The following is a 20,594-nucleotide window of genomic DNA, read 5'->3' as shown; positions in this document are numbered from 1 at the left end:
GGCAGGGGAATTGCTTGAACCCAAGAGGCGGAGGTTGCAGTGAGCTGAGATCATGCCACTACAGTCCAGCCTGGCAACAGAGCAAGACTCCGTCTCAAAAAAAAAAAAAAAAAGCATGCAATAAAGAAGCTGGCCAAAAACCAACAAAACCATGATGGCAACGAAAGTGACCTCTGGTTGTATATTATATGCTAATTGCAACATATTAGCATGCTAAAAGACACTCCCACCAGCACCACGTAAATGCCATAGCAATGCCCAGAGGTTATCCTACACAGTCTAAAAGGGTCTAAACTCTCAATTCTGGGAACTCCAATCCCTTTCCCACAAAACTCCTGAATAATCCACCCCTTGTTTAGCATATAATCAAATAACCATAAGTCAGCCCATGCTGCTGATCTGTCTATGGAGTAGCCGTTCTTTTATTCTCTTTTTTTTTTTTTGAGACAGAGTCTAACTCTGTCACCCAGGCTAGAGTGCAGTGGTGTGATCTCAGCTCACTGCAACCTCCTCTTCCCAGGTTCAAGAGATTCTCGTGCCTCAGCCACCCAAATAGCTGAGATTACAGGTCTGTGCCACCAACCCCAGCTAATTTTTGTATTTTTAGTAGAGTCAGAGTTTTGCTATGTTGACCAGGCTGGTTTCAAATGCCTGACCTCAAGGGATACGCCTGCCTCGGCCTCCTAAAGTTCTGGGATTTCAGGCATGAGCCACCTCACCAGGCCTATTTCTTTACTTTTTTAATAAACTTGCTTTCACTTTACTAAGTGGACTCGCCCTGAATTCTTTCTTGGGCAAGCTCCAAGAACCCTCTCTTGGGGTCTAGATTTGGACTCCTTTCTGGTAACAAAGCCATTGCTATGAGGATTACATATGTTAATATTTAGAAAGCAATCAGAAAAACAAAATAGGCTGGACATGGAGGGTCACACCTGTAATCCCAGCACTTTGGGAGTCCGGGGCTGGTGGATGGCCTGAGGCCAGGAGTTCGAGACCAGCCTGGGCAACGTGGCAAAACCCTGTCTCTACAAAAAATACAAAAAATTAGCTGGACATGGTGGCACATGCCTGTGTTCCCAGCTACTTGGGAAGCTGAGGTGGAAGGATCGCTTGAGCCCAGAGGCAGAGGTTGCAGTGAGATGTGATCATGCCACTACACTCCAACCTGGGTGACAGAATGAGACCCCATCTCAAACAAACAAACAAAAAAAGATGAGTATGTTTATTAAATAAGTTAAACAAAACATATAGCTTCAGGATTAAAAATAATAAAATGGGCTAGGCATGGTGGCTTACACCTGTAATCCCAGCACTTTGGGAGGCTGAGGTGGGCAGATCACAAGGTCAAGTGATCAAGACAATCCTGGCCAACATGGAGAAACCCCCGTCTCTATTAAAAATACAAAAAATTAGCTGGGCGTGGTGGCGCGTGCCTATAGTCCCAACTACTCAGGAGGCTGAGGCAGGAGGATCGCTTGAACCTGGTAGGCGGAGGTTTCAGTGAGCCGAGATCACGCCACTGCACTCCAGCCTGGCAACAGAGCTAGACTCCATCTCAATAATAATAATAATAAAATGTTCAAAGGTACAAGGAACGCTTCTGGTATGTTGTATATGCTTGAACAGAGTCTTAGGAAAAATTATAGTACTGAAACCACCTTTGCAAAATTATGACTGAGACAGTGAAAGAGATCTGACTTAACTGACTTCATTTTGCTTTTAACCTCCAAGCTGTCCTTGTCCATTCCTGGGCATAGGCTGAACTAACTTTGGGAGAAGTTTAGTTTGTAGTTTATGGTTTAAACAAAGACGGTAACAGCCCTTTCCCAAAGCAGATCTCCTTCTTGCCTGGGGACTAGACTGCCTTTGTAGGACTAACATTAGCCACAAGATTAGAAATTATGGTTTAGGAGTCATGCAGCTGGAGGCTACAGGATTCTGACCCTCCCTAAACTGCTCCTAAGATCACTGCTTGAGATATTTGCAGACCCTGAACTTGATGGATCAGCTGGCCCCACTCAGATCAAAAACTGGCTCATCTGATCTTGTGGCCCCCACCCAGGAACTGACTGAGCTCAAGAAGACAGCTCCAATTCCATATCATTTCATCTCTGACCAATCAGCACTCCTGGATCACTGGCTTCCCCCAACCCACCAAGTTATCCTTAAAAACTCTGCTCCCCCAATGCTGGGGAGACTGATTTGAGTAATAATAAAACTCCGGTCTCCCTCACAGCCGGCTCTGCATGAATTATTACTCTTCTCTATTGCAATTCCTCTGTGTTGCAGCACTCGAATATAAAATTTTCTGTTTTTTAATTCTCAGCAAGGCAAGGTACTTCTATAGAAGGGTGCGGTCTCACCGATGGAGCAATGGTGGGCGCACATTTGGACAAGGGAGGGAAAGGGGTTCTTTTTTTTTTTTTTTGAGACAGAGTTTCTGTCTGTCACTCAGGCTGGAATGCAGTGGCCAATCTGGGCTCACTGCAAGCTCCGCCTCCCGGGTTCACGCCATTCTCCTGCCTCAGCCTCCCGAGTAGCTGGGACTACAGGTGCCTGCCACCATGCCCGGCTAATTTTTTGTATTTTTAATAGAGACAGGGTTTCACCGTGTTAGCCGGAATGGTCTCAATCTCCTGACCTCCTGATCTGCCTGCCTCGGCCTCCCAAAGCGCTGGGATTACACGCACGTGGCCCCTGCTGCTGTGTCATTCCCCTATTGGCTAGTGTTAGACCGCACAGGCTAAACTAATTCCGATTGGCTAATTTAAAGAGAATGACGGGGTGAGCGCTTTGTAGCAGGTAACCGGAATGAGTTAGGGTGGAGCAGGTGATCAGAATGATTTAGGGTGGAGGTGATCAGAATAAGTTAGAGTGGAGTAGGTGATCAGAATGAGTCAGGGTGGAGTAGGTAATCGGGATGAGTCAGGGTGGAGTAGGTAATCAAAAAATGTTGCTTTACGAGGAAGTTAAGTTTAAAAGTAGGAGGCAAAGAATTGAACATACTGACATATTAATTCCTTGAAGAGAAATTTAGAATTAATATTCAACAACTTCCTCCTCTTGCAATTTTTTACGGCTTTCTCTTCAAACTTATTTAACATGTCTTGACTTAGTTGTTCTGCTTGATTTTCCAAAAGAAGAAGCTTCTCTGGATAAGGTGGAGGATAGTTAAGGGAGGTTTTAGTAAGTGCCATTTCTATGAGCCCCTGCACCAACCCAGGATGCGTGATATGACACAGCACCTGACAAGAATAAGTACACCTATTACGGCTAAGAGGTAGGAAAGAATTGAGGTTACTATTCCTTTCCATTTACCAAACCACTTCTCTAGCCATCCTGTAAAGGGGTCATTTGTCCCTGAGTTGCTGGCTAACTCATTGGATAGAGCAGTCAGACCTTGCAATGCCTTTGTTATACTTCCATCAGGGGCGGTGTTGTTTGGGATGAAGGTGCAACATCGAGTTTTAATCATGACGCAAACTCCTCCTCTTTTTGCTAATATCATGTCTAAGCCTATCCTATTTCCCTAAGCCATCCAGCTAGTAGCCCCTAATTGCTCAGCTATTCCTTTAACAGCATCTCTAGTGTAGTTAATAAATCCCTGTTGGTTGTAATAGATGTAGTTTATCCAATCTACATTTTTGTTAACTATCACTCACCAAAATATTGACTCAAATCCTGCAGCTATTTGATTTTGGGCCTTAAATTGATCTGGTATTCCCTATAGGACTCCAACTGTGTCTAAATAGACGTGAGAGTCGAAAGACCCATAGGGGCTTCTCTCACTTTACAATGTCTTATTTTTTCTTCCTCTGGTTGATGAAATGTCAGGGTAAAAGGGATAGCCAACTGGACTAAAGCACAAGTGCCACTCTAGTTATTCGGCAGAGTGTCCAGTAAAGGTCCACCACAATATCACCACACATCCACTTGGGAATGAACAAGGGCTGACTGATTGGTAAGCTCTTGAAAGTTCTTAAGTTCACTGCATCCCTTCAGGTCTCCAAGGAACACTAAGTTTCCTCCCTGTCGTGAGAGACACGAAGTGAACTTAGTGTTGGGAGACGGAAGCTGGATGGCCCTCGGGGGCTGACCCACAGGGTGTGGAACTTCAGGATACAGCAGAGAGAGAGATTGGCATGACTTGTTACCCCAGGTTGTAAAATCCTGGAAAAGAGCTACCATGCAGCCCATGCCCAGTCTGCTGGAGGACCACCCTAGTGGAAAGGGGACAATCTGAGCCTCTGGCCTGCCACACGCACAAGCATAACAATTGCTTTTGTTTAACGTGCAGACGGAATATTTGATCCATTTCAACCAGGCATTTACATCTTGGTATCCTGTCTCGATTGCTAAAGTTTGTTTTAAGTCTTTAACTTCTACCATCGCTATCTTGGCCTTGTCGTTAGATGGAGGAGGAACAATGGTTCCATTGTAAGAGGTTTTAGAAAAAGGTTTAGAGGCAGGTTCAGGCGGCAGGGATCAAAGAAACACATTTCAAAGAATCTAATAGGGTCTGTCCCTGAAACCTCAGCCCCCATACCATAAAACCGGCTGAAAGAAGGGAACTGGCTTAGAAAAGGGGGAGAACTTTGGGGGCTCAAAATAATAATCTCTATAGGGTTGCACTGGTTTAGCTGACAGTTAGGGGGGCTGTCCCTTTAGTAAAATGAATGTATGGTTTTAGGAAATTATAAAAACTGGTTGGGGCACTCCATCCTTGCTCTTTGGTGGTTCACAGAACGTTGGACCAACTACGGCATAAAAGCTCTACATCGGTGTGGCAAGACTCCTGGTTGCCACTGGGGTCTTTATTGAAATCTTCCCGGATTAAATGGCCCCAATTCATTAATGCCCAGTCTGAGGAGAGCCAGGAGGGACAGAGGTACTTTTCTGAAGTAGAGAGCTGTCTTTGACTTAACAAATCCCTACAGAGTATAACACGGCAAGCACCAAATGCAATAGTTTGAGGTGAATTTGACTAGGTTATGTTAATAACTAGATGGTCAGCAATAGAGCGAGGAAAGAAGAAAAAGTAATAGAATAGATGAAAGAGAGTTAAATTCTTCTTAGTTTTAGTTTGGTAGGGTTTTCCCCTAGGACTACGGCCCATGACTCTGGAGTCCATCCTCTCTCTGCGGTGTGGACTGCGGTTTCAGTCATGAGGAGCATTAAGTAAGGACCTTCCCAGGCTGGCTCAAGTTTCTCCTCTTTCCAGCTCTTAATGAGGACGTGATCCCCAGGCTGATGTTGATGCGCCGGGAACTCCAAGGGTGGCGCCTGTGCTAAAAAACCTTTAGTTTTAAGAGAAGAGAAAGTAGAAGATAGATCAAGTATATAATTTGTAAGGAATTGGGTCCTTTGTTTCAAAGGTAGGAATATCAGTAGTGGAGTGCAAATAAGGTAATCCATAGAGCATCTCGTAAGGAGAAAGACCAATGTCTTTCCGTGGTGCAGTTCGAATTCTCAGCAGGGTATAGGAAGACACTTGGTCCACGGCAACCAAGTCTCTAAGACTAATTTGGTTAAGTGGTTCTTTCGAGTCTGATTCATTCTTTCTACTTTCCCTGATGAGGGTGGGTACCAGGGAGTATGGTGTTCCCATCTAATGTCTAATGTTTGGGATAGCTTTTTAATAATGTGTGTGGTGAAATGAGTTCCATTGTCTGAGTCAATATTTTCTATTAGTCCAAACCTAGATACTATATTTTCAATTAGGGCCTTAACTACATTATTGGCTGTCGCATTTGAAAGGGGATAGCTTCAACCCAGTGAGTGAGGTGGTCTACCACTACTAGTAAATATTTCAGACGACCTATTGGAGGCATTTCTGTGTAATCAACTTGGATACTTTGGAATGGCCTTAAGCCCAGATTCCTTCTCTTGAGAGGTAATCTTTTTATAATATGTCTATTAGTTTTCTTACATACTAAGCAACTATCTGTAACATGTTTGGCCAGGGTATAAATTCCTATACAAACATAAACCCTGAGAACTGCATCACACATGGCCTGAGGCCCCCAATGGGTCCCCTGATGTAGGTGGGATAAGACTTCCCTCATAAGGGGTTTAGACAACATTTCTCTCTGGTCTGGCAGTATCCGCTTTCCTTCTGAATTCTCTTTAGCACCTATTTTTATTAGTTTCTCTTTTTCAGTGGAAGAAAAAATGGGGATTACAGTAGGAGGAGGCAGGTAGGGAGTTAAGTGAAAAATACGCATTTCAGAAGCACAGCAGCCTGCTTGGCTACCTGATCTGCTAGGTTATTTCCTCAACTTTCAAAAGAAAGGTTTTTCTGGTGTCCGGGAACACGGACAATAGCTATTTCTTCTGGCAACTGAAGATTATTCAATACTTGGGTGATCAGCTCCTTGTGAACAAGGTCTTGACCTTTACTATTAATGACACCTCTTTCAGTCCAAATTTTCCCAAACATATGGGCCACTCCACAGGCATACCTGGAATCTGTATAGATGGTTCCTTCCTGGTTCTGTAAGTACTTTAAGGCTTGGCTGGGTGCAAACAGCTCACATGTTTGAGCAGACCAACTGTTGGGCAATTTTCCAGATTCCATTTCTATGAGAGTTTCTTCATCAATCACTGAATACCCATTGTGTCTTTTTCCCTCAATCACCCGGGAGGAACTGTCTATGAATAAGTGCCGTCCAGTCCGGAAGGGGGTTTCTCCTAGGTCTGGTCAAACCTTTGTATGGTAATCAATTAAATCTAAACATGTGTGTTCCCTCCATAGATTTGGATTCCCTGTTAGGAAACCTGCTGGGTTGAGTGAGTTATCAGAGGTCAATGTTAAATCATCCTTTTCTAACAGAATGGCCTCATACTTTAAGATTCTCGAGTCAGTAAGCCATCTCCCTGCTCTCTGGTTTAAGATAGTTCTAACTTGGTGAGGCATGCTTACTGTCAATTTTCCTCCAAAGATTAACTTCCTGCTTTCCTCGACTAGTATTGCCGCAGCCGCAATGGACTGGATACATTGAGGCCAACCACAAGTGACTGGGTCCAACACCTTTGATAGGAAGGCTACGGGCTGCCAGCGCCCTCTGTGTTCTTGAGTCAGCACTCCTAAAGCTACCCCACTGTCCACATTAACAAAAAGGTGGAATGGCTTTTCTAGGGAGGGTAAGGCAGTTATGAGCCTTTCCTTCAGCTTCTAGACTTGATCAACTTCCTCAGAAGTCCACAGGAGATGGTTCGGCTTCTCCTGGGCAAGTTTTTGATATAACAGTTTACTGTGCAGTGCATGAGTCAATCCATAAGCGGCAGTATCCGACTAACCCTAAAAATTTCCTGAGTTCTTGTTTAGTTTGAGGCAAGGGCAGGGACACCATTCCCTCGATTCATTCAGGCCCTATTCTTCGCTTGTCTGCACTTATTAAGTGGCCTAAATATTTAACTTCGGGCTCTACATACTGAAGCTTTCTTTTCGAGACTCGTAGCCCCTCAAACTGCAGATAGCCAAGAATATGTGTAGAGAAGTCAGCTACCTTCTCTATATCTTTACCAGATATAAGAATGTTGTCTACGTACTGAAGAAGGCATATTTGTTCTAGTATGACAACTTTTTCTAGTACCTGTTCTAAAATTTGGCCAAAAAGATTAGGGGGGTCTATGAACCCTCGGACCAAGACTGTCCATCGAGATATTGCTGTTTCCGCCCTGAGTGGCGATCCTCCCATTCAAAAGCAAATATATTTCAGCTATCTTCAGCCAGGGACATGCCCAAAAAGGATCCTTCAAATCTATTACGGTAAACCATTGATGATTATATGGAATTTTGCTAAGAATGGTGTAAGGATTGGGGACAATGGGGTTGGTAGTCTGGACTATTTGGTTGATAGCTCTAAGGTCCTGTACTAACCGGTATGACCCATCTGATTTCTTGACTGGCAGTATTGGGGTGTTATAAGGGGACATACAGGGCTCGAGAAGCCCATCCTTAGTAAGGTCTTTGATTATAGGTTTCAACCCTATCCTACCTTCTAGAGGAATAGGGATTGCTTCCTTCTTACTACTTCTCCCGGGGTTTTTAGCTTGATGTGGATCGGAGGGACTTGGAATTTCCCTCGGTTTCCTTTTTTGGACCAGACATTAGGATTAATATATTTTTCATCTGCAGTGGTAGTAGATTTAATGAGGTAAGGAATCCTCTTGGGCTGACTTGTAGACCTATGCCCAACTTTAACATTAAATCCCTCCCCAGTAAACTAGTTCCTGCTTAGGAGATTAACAAGAACTGAATATAAGCTGAGCAACCAAAATTTATCAATTTATCAAAAAGGTTGTGATAAGTTGGCTCTGTCTAGGCAGGAGGCAAGGTGAACACCTTGGGCAGTTACATTACTGGAAAGGAGTCCCAGTCCAGTTCCCAAGAGAGGGTTCCTGGATCTTGCACAAGAGAATTCAGAGCGAAATCATGAAGTGAAAACAAGTTTATCAGGAAAGTAAAGGAATAAAAAAATGGCTACTCCATAGACAGAACAGCCCCAAGGGCTTCTGGTTGCCCATTTTTATGGTTATTTATCGATGAAATGCTAAACACAGGGTGGATTATTCATGCCTCTCCTTTTTAGACCATATAGGGTAACTTCTGATGTTGCCATAGCATTTGTAAGCAGTCATGGTGCTGGTGGGAGTGTAGCAGTGAGGACAACCAGAGGTCACTCTCATCGCCATCTTGGTTTTGGTGGGTTTTAGCCGGTTTCTTTACTGCAATTTGTTTTATCAACAAGGTCTGGCCGGCGCGGTGGCTCATGCCTATAATCCCAGCACTTTGGGAGGCTGAGGCCGGAGGATCACCTGACATCAGGAGTTCAAGACCAGCCTGGCCAACATGGTAAAACCCTGCCTCTACAAAAATACAAAAATTAGCCGGGCCTGATGGTGCATGCCTGTAATCCCAGCTACTCGGGAAGCTGAGGTGGGAGAATCTCTTGAACCCAGGACGCGGAGGTTGCAGTGAGCCGAGATTGCGCCACTGCACTCCAGTCTGGGCGACTGAGCGACAGAGTGAGACTCCGTCTCAAAAACAAGCAAAAAAACAAGGTGTTTATGACCTGTATCTTGTGCCGACCTCCTATCTCATCCTGTGACTAAGAATGCCTTAACTTACTGGGAATGCAGCCTAGCAGGTCTTACTTTTTTTTTTTTTTTTTTTTTAAGACAGAGTCTCCCTCTGTCACCCAGGCTGGAGTGCAGTGGCATGATTTCAGCTCACTACAACCTCCGCCTTCCAGGTTCAAGAGATTCTCCTGCCTCAGCTTCCCGACTGGCTGGGACTACAGGTGTGCACAACCATGCCTGGCTAATTTTTGTATTTTTAGTAGAGATGGGGTTTCACCATATTGGCCAGGCTGGTCTTGAACTCTTGACCTCAGGTGATCTGCCCGCCTCGGCCTCCCAAAGTGCTGGGAGACCGAGGCACAAGAATCGCTTGAACCCGGGAGCTGGAGGTTGCAGTGAGCCGAGAGCCACTGCACTCTAGCCTGGGCGACAGAGCGAGACTCTGTCTCAAAAAAAAAAAAAAAAGAAAAGAAATTTTAAATAGTTTAAGGATCACATGTATTGTTTTCATCCACGTTATATGTTGTTATATACATTTCATTTTAATAAAGGGTTATTTCTGTCAACCTTTAAAAATATATTGAGGCAAAGTTTTTGTTGAACGGTAATGATTACCAAACATTCTGTGGTTTTTGGCTTTAGGGATTCCCTCGGACTCTTCATCTTCGTTTTGCCCCGTAGGCATTTGCTGACTTTATTGGCATGTGGCATCCCACAGCTCCCAGCCCCGCGCTAGGGCCTTTTCCACTCCGGCCACGTGGTCCCACCCACCTAGCTCTCATCTCCCTTCCAGGGCGCTTACTGTCTGTACAGCGTCTTAGCTTTCTTCTTTGTTTTTCCTTAGTTTTCTTGACAAACAGGCAACGCTTTCGTCGTTTCCAAGAGCGTGAGCCCCTAGGGCGTAAAAACGGGAGGCTCAAGGTTCTTTGCTATTACTCTGGGCCAAGTCAATACTTGTGGAATTAAGTTTTACCACCAGAGGAGGCAAACTCAAAGACAGCTTTAACGAAAGAAGCGCGGGCATTCCGCGACGGAGTGTTCTAGGGCACCCTTGGGAGGATGGATCCCGTAGACCCGGAGCTGCCGGGCTCCCGCTCCGTGCGCGTCTGTCCCCGTCCCTGCCGGGGCCCTGCGCCCTTGGGCCGCCACCGCCTGTGACCGCCGCGCTCCTCCCCGCGGCGTGCAGGGCGCCGGCTCAGCCCGCAGCTGGGGCTCTTCTGCGCCGCGGACAAAGGGGCTGGTGTCCCGCCGGCCAGGCCAAGCCTTTCCCTGCCCGCCGCCGAGCGGCCTCGGCCAAGCCCCAGCGGGGCAAACCGGCTCGTGACCGCGCGTGTGACGCCCGCGTGTGGCCCCGCTCTCGAGTGGGCCACAGAGGTGGGGATTCGTCCCGCGGGCCCAGCCCGCCTAGCGCGACCTCTCTGGCCGGAACCCGTGGGTAGGAAGGCCTGGGGCACAGCTGCGTATCTCACCAGGTGCTTCTGGGCTCGGCTCGAGCTAAGTCCAGGCACAGCCTTCCGATTTGGGGCTTGTGGGGTTTTAGAGGACCAAATGTAAAATTATTTTCTGCCTTTTAATGATCCAGAGGCTTCCCCAACTTGTCTGTGGCTTAGGGAGGGCCCAAAAGGCTTCTCTCCTTTGCTCTTGCTCTGCCCTAGGGAAAAACTGAGGAATTTGGAGAAAAGGGGAAGAGTGGTGGCTAAGATTTACTGAACTTTCGCCAATTGTCAGGAGCTCTTCTAGGCACTTACTTTGTTTTAGTTAATTCTAAAAAGGCCTTGTGAAATAAATATTACTAGTGTTTTCCTCTGTGCACCCCAGGCACTTAATACTCTCACCAACTGCCAAATCCCCAGTTACAAATTTTACTAGACCGCTCCTTTCCCTTACCCCCACACCCAATTAATGAATATTCATTGAGTGCCTACTAAGTGCGAAAGCACTGAGGATACCATAATAAAAAAGACAGGTCCCTGTGTGCACACAACTTATATGGAGAGGAAAGGGAAGGGGGAGAGATAATTTTTTTTTTTTTTTTTATGGAGTTTCGCTCTGCAGCCCAAGCTGGAGTGCAGCGGCTCAGTCTCAGCTCACTGCAAGCTCCGCCTCCCGGGTTCACGGAATTCTCCTGCCTCAGCCTCCCCAGTAGCTGGGATTACAGGCGCCTGCCACCACGCCCGGCTAATTTTTTGTATTTTTAGTAGAGACGGGGTGTCACCGTGTTAGCCAGGATGGTCTCGATCTCCTGACCTCGTGATCTGCCCGCCTTGGCCTCCCAAAGTGCTGGGATTACAGGCGTGAGCCACCATGCCGGGCCAATTTTTTTTTGTGAGACAGAGTCTCGCTCTGTCACCCAGGCTGGAGTGCAGTGGCACAATCTCAGCTCCCTGCAACCTCCGCCTCCCAGGTTCAAGCGATTCTCCTGTCTCAGCCTCCAGAGTAGCTGGGATTACAGGCGTGTGACACCACGTCTGACTAATTTTTGTATTTTTAGTTGAGATGGGGTTTCACCATGTTGGTCAGGCTGGTTTTGAACTCCTGACCTCAAGTGATCCGCCCACCTCAGCCTCTCGAGATAATTATAATTACAAAACAGGAACGAGAACCCGGAAGACAAATTCCACAGGTGCTGGGGGCAGCGGCTTCATAACCAAAGGAGTGCTGACCTGGTCTTCGGCAGGAAGGCTTGCACAGCTGTTGGCAATACTCTGGGTGAGAGGGGAGGCCTCAGGATGCTGATAGCTGGAGAAGGACCCATGCAAAAGCAATAGGAGAGTGGAGTTAACAGGACTTAGAGACAGAAAAGTCTATCCAGACTACTCCCCCCTATCCTCTGGTCCTCAAAACCTCTCAGCTACCCCTACCTTCCCACTCTGGGGCAGTGGAAAGATGGAGGAATTACGTAGATCCCTGGGTTTTCATCCCAATTGTGCCCCTCGCCCCTTGCTTTGTGACACCATGAACAAATCATTCTTCTCTAAAGCCTTGGGAGACCTGCATTCCTTTCATGCCATGCCTTGCCATAGTGTTCCTCAAACCTTGGGAGAATGTTGCAAAAAAAAAATACCACAAACATATAGGAAAACAACATTATACATTTATAGTAATTCAATTAGTGTAGCAGTGACACTGGCACATGGAATTGGGATGAACAGTCTAGCAACCAAAATAGATATGGGAGTTTAGATAGATGAATGAGGCTATATAGAGAAATAGAGATAGATTATTCAAGAAATGCTGGCTGGGTGTGGTGGCTCACACCTGTAATCTCGGCACTTTGAGAGTCCAAGGTGGGCAGATCGCTTCAGCCCAGAGTTCAAGACCAGCCTGGGCAACAAAGCAAGACTCCATCTCTACAAAACTTAAAAACTGGGCCGGGCGTGGTGGCTGAAGCCTGTAATCCCAGCACTTTGGGAGGCTGAGGCGGGCAGATCACGAGGTCAGGAGATCGAGACCATCCTGGCTAACATGGTGAAACCCTGTCTCCACTAAAAATACAAAAAATTAGCCTGTTGTGGTGGCACGTGCCTGTAGTCCCAGTTAATTGGGAGTGTGAGGCAGGAGAATCGCTTGAACCTGAGAGGCGGAGGTTGCAGTGAGCCGAGATCACGCCACTGCACTCCAGCCTGGGCGACAGAGCAAGGCTCTGTCTAAAAAAAAAAAAAAAAAAACTTAAAAATTAGTCAGGTGCAGTGGCATGTGCCTATAGTCCCAGCTATTCAAGAAGCTGAGGTGGGAGAATCACTTTACTATCACTTTACTCCAGCCCAGGCAGAAACAGAGCAAGACCCTGTATCAAAAAAAAAAAAAGAAAAGAAATGCTCATAAAATATAGATTGTTCAATAAATGGTGGTGTTGGGACAATAAAAACGTATCTGGGAAAAATAACTTTGAATCTCTATATCACTTCTTATTTGACAATAAATTTGAGATAATCAACATGAAATACTGAAAAATAAACTTTATTGTTTTCTTTTTTGAGATGGAGTCTCACTGTTGTCCAGGCTGGAGTGCAATGGCACGATCTCGTCTCACTGCAACTTCCACCTCCCGGGTTCAAGCAATTCTCCTACCTCAGCCTCCCAAGTAGCTGGGATTACAGGCACCCACCAGCATGCCCAGCTAATTTTTTTTTCTTTTTCGAGATGGAGTCTCGCTCTCTCACCCAAGCTAGAATGTAGTGGCACGGTCTCGGCTCACTGCAACCTCCCCCTCCCAGGTTTAAGCGATTCTCCTGCCTCAGCCTCCCGAGTAGCTACGATTACATGTGTCTGCCACCATGCCCGGCTAATTTTCTGTATTTTTAGTAGAGACGGGGTTTCACCGTGTTAGCCAGGCTGGTCTCAAACTCCTGACCTTGTGATCCGCCCGCCTCGGCCTCCCAAAGCGCTGGGATTACAGGTGTGAGCCACCATGCCTGGCCATTCTTGCCTCTTTGAGACTCACTTTTCAAAACTGCTGTTGTTAGATGATCCTTATAAACATGTTGCTGAGGGAAAGAAACCAAACACAAAGTAATCAAATCTATATGTCTTAGCCGGGCGCGATGGCTCACGCCTGTAATCCCAGCACTTTGGGAGGCCGAGGCGGGTGGATCACGAGGTCAGGAGATCAAGACCATCCTGGCTAACATGGTGAAACCCCGTCTCTACTAAAAATACAAAAAATTAGCCGGGCGTGGTGGCGGGCGCCTGTAGTCCCAGCTACTCGAGAGGCTGAGGCAGGAGAATGGCCTGAACCCAGGAGGCGGAGCTTGCAGTGAGCCGAGATGGCGCCACTGCATTCCAGCCTGGGTGACAGAGCGAGACTCCATCTCAAAAAAAGAAAAAAAAAATCTATATGACTCCATTTATATACTTTTAAAAGGAGCTACACTGATCCATGGTGTTAGAGGTCAGGATAGAGGTTACCTACGGGGAGTAGGGAGGAGGAGGCAGAGATTGAGGCAGGTCCCAAGGGTTGCTTCTGGGTTGCTGTTAATGCTGTTTCTTAATTTGGATGCTGGTTCTTTGAATCTGTTTGTGAAAATCCTTTTTGATCCACAGTCTCTCTCTCTTTTTTTTTTTTTTGAGACGGAAAATCCCAAAGTGCTGGGATTATAGGCGTGAGCCACCAGGCCTGGCCTTTTTTTTTTTGAAATGGAGTCTCGCTCTGTCATCCAGGCTGGAGTGCAGTGGTGTCGTCATCTCAGCTCACTGCAACCTCCGCCTCCAGGGTTCAAGTGATTCTCCTGCCTTAGCCTCCCAAGTAGCTGGGATTACAGGCACCTGCCACCACTCCTGGCTAGTTTTTGTATTTTTTTAGTAGAGATGGGGTTTCACCATGTTGGCCAGGCTGGTCTTGAACCCCTGACCTCAGGCGATCCACCCGCCTCAGCCTCACAAAGTGCTGGGATTACAGGTGTCAGCCACCGCCCCCAACCGATAATGAAGGTCTTTTCAATCAATAATTCCCAGATGTTATCTCACAGGTAATCACTACCTGCAGTGAAAGTTAATCACAGCAGGAAAGATTCTGAAAGCTACTTGCCTGGAAGTTTTTCAGGTCTCATGATCTACATGGGAACCAGAATTTGGAGTACCAGCAACAGGTTTTTCAGGATATTTGCTTTCAGAAGCAGCCACCCTATTTCCCTGCCCTCAGCCAGAAGCAGCACAATACCTGTGGCCCTTCCAGTCTCCCCACACTCCTCACTAGCATGGGTGTGGTTCCTGCGCCTCCTGCTGCATCTCCCATGAACTTGCTCTAAAAGCTTTTTTGTTGTTTTGTTTTGTTTCTGAGACAGAGTCTTAATCTGTCACCCAGGCTGAAGTTTAGTGGCAAGATCTCAGCTTACTGCAACCTCCTCCTCCCAGGTTCAAGTGATTCTCATTCCTCAGCCACCCAGTAGCTGAGATAACAAACCTGTGCCACCAAGCCTGGCTAAATTTTTTTGAATTTTTAGTTGAGATGGGGTTTCATGTTGCCCAGGCTGGTCTCGAACTCCTGGCCTGAAGTGATCCACCCGCCTCAGCCTCCCAAAGTGCTGGGATTACAAGCTGGGCATGGTGTCTCACCCCTGTTATCACAGCACTTTGGGAGGCTAAGGCAGGCAGATCACTTGAAGTCAGGAGTTCGAGACCAGCCTGGCCAACATGGTGAAACCCTGTCTCTACAAAAAATACAAAAAATTAGCCGGACACAGTGGCTCGTGCCTGTAGTCCCAACTACTCGGGAGGCCAAGGCAAGAGACTCGATTAAACCTGGGAGGCAGAGGTTACAGTGAGCCGAGATCACACCACTGCACTCCAACCTGGGTGACAGGGAAAGACTCGAGACTCCATCTCAAAAAAAAAAAAAAAAAAAAAAAAAATACACGCCACTGTGCCCAGCTGAATATTTGCATTTTCAAAAGATCAATGGTGATTATCTCTAGGTGGTGGGAGTATAGGTAACTGGCACCTTTTATTATTTTTTGCATTTTTATTTTTATTTTATTTTTGAGATGGAGTCTCGCCTGTCACCTAGGCTGCCACGATCTCGACTCACTGCAACCTCCGCCTCCTGAGTTCAAGCAATTCTCCTGCCTTAGTGTCCTGAGTAGCTGGGATTACAGACACGCGCCACCATGCCCAGCTAATTTTTGTATATTTAGTAAAGACAGGGTGTCACCATGTTGGCCAGACTAGTCTTGAACTCCTGACCTCGTGATCCACCCACCCAGGCCTCCCAAAGTGCTGGGATTACAGGCGTGAGCCACTGCGCCCAGCCGATTTTTTGCATTTTTCTAACTGCCCACGGTGACTCTGTATTATCTTCAGTATAATAAGATTCATTGGGATCCTGTATCTAATTACAAAAGCATTTTGTGCTCAATGCAGAAAACTTGGAAAGCACAAAGAAAGTCCCCTTAACCCCGTCATTTAAAGATAACAGCTGTTGCTGGGCGCGGTGGCTCACGCCTGTAATCCCAACACTTTGGGAGGCCAAGGCGGGTGGATCATGAGGTCAGGAGATCGAGACCATCCTGGCTAACACAGTGAAACCCCGTCTCTACTAAAAATACAAAAAATTAGCCGGGCGTGGTGGCGGGCACCTGTAGTCCCAGCTACTCGGGAGGCTGAGGTAGGAGAATGGCGTGAACCCAGGAGGCGGAGCTTGCAGTGAGCTGAGATCGCACCACTGCACTCCAGCCTGGGCGACAGAGTGAGACTCCGTCTCAAAAAAAAAAAAGATAACAGTTGTTAACATTTTGGCATATGTCTTTCCAGACTTTTCTCTATGTAAAAATCTTTCATCTTTGTGATCTCAAAAAAAGTAAACATTTAAGAGAGAAAGCTGGGGCCAGGTGTGGAGGCTCAGGCCTGTAATCCCAGCACTTTGGGAGGCCAAGGCAGGCAGATCACTTGAGGTCAAGAGTTCGAGACCACCCTGGCCAACATGGTGAAACCACATCTCTACTAAAAATACAAAAATTACCTGGGCATGGTAGTGAGCCCCTGTAATCCCAGCTACTCGGGTGGCTGAGGCCCAAGAATCACTTGAACCCAGGAGGCAGAGGTCGCAGTGAGCCAAGATCACACCATGCACTCCAGCCTGGGTGACACAGTGAGACTGTCTCGAAAAAAAAAAAGAGACAAAACCTTAGGTCTTTAGTCTTCAATTTTATTTCTATTTTAAACAGCAACTAACAGCTTGGAAATGTCCCTAACAGCTAGGACCCGCCCCACGCATTCCAGAGGCTCCCCCACCAAGGCTGGGATCCAGGTTCCAGGAACTCCCCCTCATCAGGCCTGATTTCTCTCTGGAGACTTGGGACAGAAGAGGCTGTCCAGTTAGAGGGGAAGTTGGCACTAAAGGTCACCATTTAGAAGGGTTGGGCTCAGACACAGCTGCCTTTGTTAGTCTTAGGATATTTTGAGATTTGGTAGCGTGCTCAGATTGTGGGTATGGAGAGGGGCTCCTGAACTCCTCTCTGGCCTCACTTGCTCCTGGGCAAGCCTCACAGCACCCCTTCCTCTTGCTGGCTCGGCACGCTGCCTTTGGAAGAGGGGCACCTGATAGCCTGGGGACTCCAGCATGCCTTTGTGTGACCCGGTCAGCTGCAGGGAAGCATGGTCCCCTCAACTTCTCCTGGCCTAGGCAGGGTGCGGAATCAGAAAGATGGTGAAGATTTAGACCTGAGATACCAACCCCTTACCAACCCTCACCTAAAAGGGAATATTACAAGGACATCTCTTTGTGACTTGGAGGGGCACACCTGGGTATTTAAACCCCAAGTGTGGTAATAGCTGGGCCACCAGGCTGGAGGCAGCTCAATGCATGCACTTAAGCAGCAGGGGCAGCTCAGCAGGAGGGTAGGGCCCACAGGGCTAGACCTGCCCTCCCCCCACTGCCATCCACACCCATGGTAACCATGGAAACATAACCACCCCGCTCCTGCCAGCTGCCTGGGTTCAGACAACCAGGACTGGCCCACTTCCATCAAGTCAAGGCCTAAACTGATGCCAGGCTGGCCACAGAGTGGTTGCAGGAAGAACTGGGATTGGGTGATTTGGTCAGTCCAGGCTTCCCAGCACAGCTTGGGAGGACTACCACAGGAGCCTCCACACCTTGCTGTCTGGGCTGGGGTCAGATGGGGCTTAGTCAGCCAGCTCAGTGGCCAGCAGAGCCGGCCAAATGGCCCCGATGCCCTCTGCCTGTGGGCTAACAGCTACTGTGTGGCAGTAGCCCTTGCTGCAGCAGCAAAAGCCTCTGTGTCTCATTGAGGGGACTCTCTGGCTGGTGCTCTGCCTGCCTTGGCTGCTCAGCCAGCCCTCCGGGGGTGAGTATGTACCGATAGTCACTGGGAGTGCCACCCACTGCCCCCATGCCACTGCCATCCCCAGCCCCACTGTAGGGCTGATCCCCGCCAGGTAGCTCCAGGCTGCCTCCCGCAGTGGGCTCCTCAGCTCTCTCAATGTTGATGTATAAGGGGTCCTGGCTGGCGGATAGCACAGACAGCTGGCCCAAGATGTTCTCCAGTTCCATTCGCAGACAAGTAAAGCTCGGGCGCTGCTTGGGGTCAGCACTCCAGCACTGGTACATGAGATCATACCTGGGGTGGAGAGAAGCGTGAGAGAAGGCAGGAGCCCTTCCCTCAAAAGCAGGGGCCCCTTCATCATATGGCACTAGGGTTTTAAAAAATTTTATTCCCTGGTGGGGCACAGCGGCTCGCATCTGTAATCTCAACACTTTGGGAGGCCGAAGGGGGGTATTATTTGAGCCCAGGAGTTCGAGACCAGCCTGGGCAATATGGCAAAACCCTGTCTCTATAATAATACAAAAATTAGCCAGGCTCGGTAGACACGCCTGTAGTCCCAGCTACTCGGAAGGCTGAGGTGGGATCACTTTGGGAGGCCAAGGCGGGCAGATCACCTGAGGTCGGGAGTTCGAGACCAGCCTGACCAACATGGAGAAACCCCATCTATACTAAAAATACAAAAAAAATTAGCCCAGCATGGTGGCATATTCCTGTAATCCTAGCTACTCGGGAGGCTGAGGCGGAGAATCGCTTGAACCCAGGAGGCAGAGGTTGCGGTGAGCCGAGATTGTACCATTGAACTCCAGCCTGGGCAACAAGAGTGAAATTCCGTCTCAAAATAAATAAATAAACAAATAAATAAATAAAATAAAATAAATAAAAAATATATTTGTAGAGGAGGGGTCTTGCTATGTTGCTCAGGCTGGTCTCAAACTCCTGACCTCAAGTGATCCTCCCACCACGGCTTCCTGAGTAGCTGGGATTACAGGCACATCCTGGCTTATTATTTCTCACAACAACCCTATGAAAGCAATGATCAAATAGAGATCATTTCCACATTTACAAATGTGGAAACATGCACAAAGAGGTTAAGAACCGTGACTAAAGTCACACACGTGGAAAGTGACAGAGCTGTGATGTGAAGCTAAGGGGGTTGGCTCCAAAGTCCCTCCTATGCTGAGTGGGCAGTACCTACTCAGTAATTCCTCACTGTACAGCCGGACACAGTGGTATGCACCTGTAGTCCCAGCTACTCAGGAGGCTGAGGCTGAAAGATCCTTTGACCCCAGGAGTTCGAGACCAGTCTGGACAACATAGCGAGACCATGTCTCTATTAAAAAAATAATTAATAAGCAAGGTATGATGGTAAGTACCTGTAATCCCAGCTACTAGGGAGGCTGGGCAGAAGATCTCTTGAACCCAGGGGTTTGAGGCTACAGTGAGCTGTGATTGCACCACTGCACTCCAGCCTGGCTGTCAGAGCGAGACCCTATCTCTTTTTTTTTTTTTTTTTTTTAAAAGGAAACCTACTGAATCAGGCCAGGTGCAGGAGCTCATGCCTGTAATCCCAGCACTTTAGGAGGCCGAGGCAGGTGGATCACTTGAGGTCAGGAGTTCGAGTCCAGCCTGGCCAACATGATGAAACCCCATCTCTACTAAAAAATACAAAAATTGGTTGGGCGTGGTGGCACACACCTGTCATCCCAGCCCTTTGGGAGGCCAAGGTGGGTGGATCACCTGAGGTCGGGAGTTTGAGACCAGCCTGATCAACATGGAGAAACCCTGTCTCTACTAAAAATACAAAATTAGCTGGGCAGGGTGGTGCATGCCTGTAATCCCAGCTACTCAGGAGACTGAGGCACGAGAATCGCTTGAATCCAGGAGGTGGAGGTTGTGGTGAGCCAAGATTGCGCCATTGCACTCCAGCCTGGGCGACAAGAGCAAAACTCCATTTCAAAAAAAGAAAAAGTCCTCACTGTTCATATACAACTTTTGAGTATCTGGAAAAAGCTTCCAGCTCTCCTCCCAACAGGAATTAATTTTTTTTTTTTTTTTTTTTTGAGATGGAGTTTTGCTCTTGTTGCCCAGGCTGGAGTGCAATGGTGTGATTTTGGGTCACCAGAACCTCTGCCTCCCGGGTTCAAGCGATTCTCCTGCCTCAGCTTCCCGAGTAGCTGGCATTACAGGCATGAGCCACCACACCTGGCTAATTTTGTATTTTTAGTAGAGGCGAGGTTTCTCTATGTTGGTCAGGCTGGTCTCGAACTCCCGACCTCAGGTGATCTGCCTCCCAAAGCGCCGGGATTACAGGTGTGAGCCACTGTGCCCTGCCAGGAACGCTTTTTTACATACAATTTCAGGAACCTTATAAATTCCCTGAAGCCTATCACTCAGGATGCCCAAGGAATGCCTCAGGCTCAGGTGGAAAAATAACAAACCAAAAAACCTAATGGAAAGACGCTGAGACCAAGTCCAATGAATGCAAATGCCTGACTCTCTTGCCTATGCCCATGACAAGAGCCCCAAGCACTGCCTCACACACCAGCACACCCCCAGCAGGGGGCCCTAGTAACGGCAGTAATCATGCCAGACACTGAGCAGGTCGTGGGAATGGGAATGGTCTGGGGCCGTGGGTACATGGCCAGACTGGGACATGTCCTCAAGGCTGTGCTAGGAGCCAACTGGCGCCTGTCCACCAGGCTGCCTGGGTGAGGCCAGTGCCTGCCCACT

General features: G+C 47.7%; 1 protein-coding gene across 7 annotated transcripts in view; it reads right to left on the bottom strand.

Annotated features, from left to right (window-relative positions):
* Nucleotides 1-20,594, bottom strand: part of TYRO3 (TYRO3 protein tyrosine kinase) — a 47,813-nt gene that overhangs the window by 10,140 nt on the left and 17,079 nt on the right. For 3 of the 7 annotated variants that reach the window (XR_010123949.1, XR_010123948.1, XM_063652594.1), the window contains exon 19: nucleotides 11,748-11,823. Coding sequence is in view for 5 of the 7 variants with exons in the window: in XM_063652594.1 (XP_063508664.1) it covers nucleotides 11,748-11,823 (76 nt within the window). In the remaining 2 variants the exon portion in view is untranslated. Of the gene's footprint in view, nucleotides 1-9,552; nucleotides 10,747-11,747; nucleotides 11,824-16,712; nucleotides 18,159-20,594 lie in introns of those variants that run through there. The other 4 variants (XM_054451819.2, XM_054451820.2, XM_054451823.2 and 1 more) reach the window with 4 other exon arrangements.

This window comes from Pongo pygmaeus, chromosome 16 (assembly GCF_028885625.2).
Source record: "Pongo pygmaeus isolate AG05252 chromosome 16, NHGRI_mPonPyg2-v2.0_pri, whole genome shotgun sequence".
In the NCBI taxonomy this organism is placed as follows: domain Eukaryota; kingdom Metazoa; phylum Chordata; class Mammalia; order Primates; family Hominidae; genus Pongo; species Pongo pygmaeus.
Note: the sequence above shows the minus strand (reverse complement) of the source record. Positions and strands in the feature narration are given on the sequence as shown.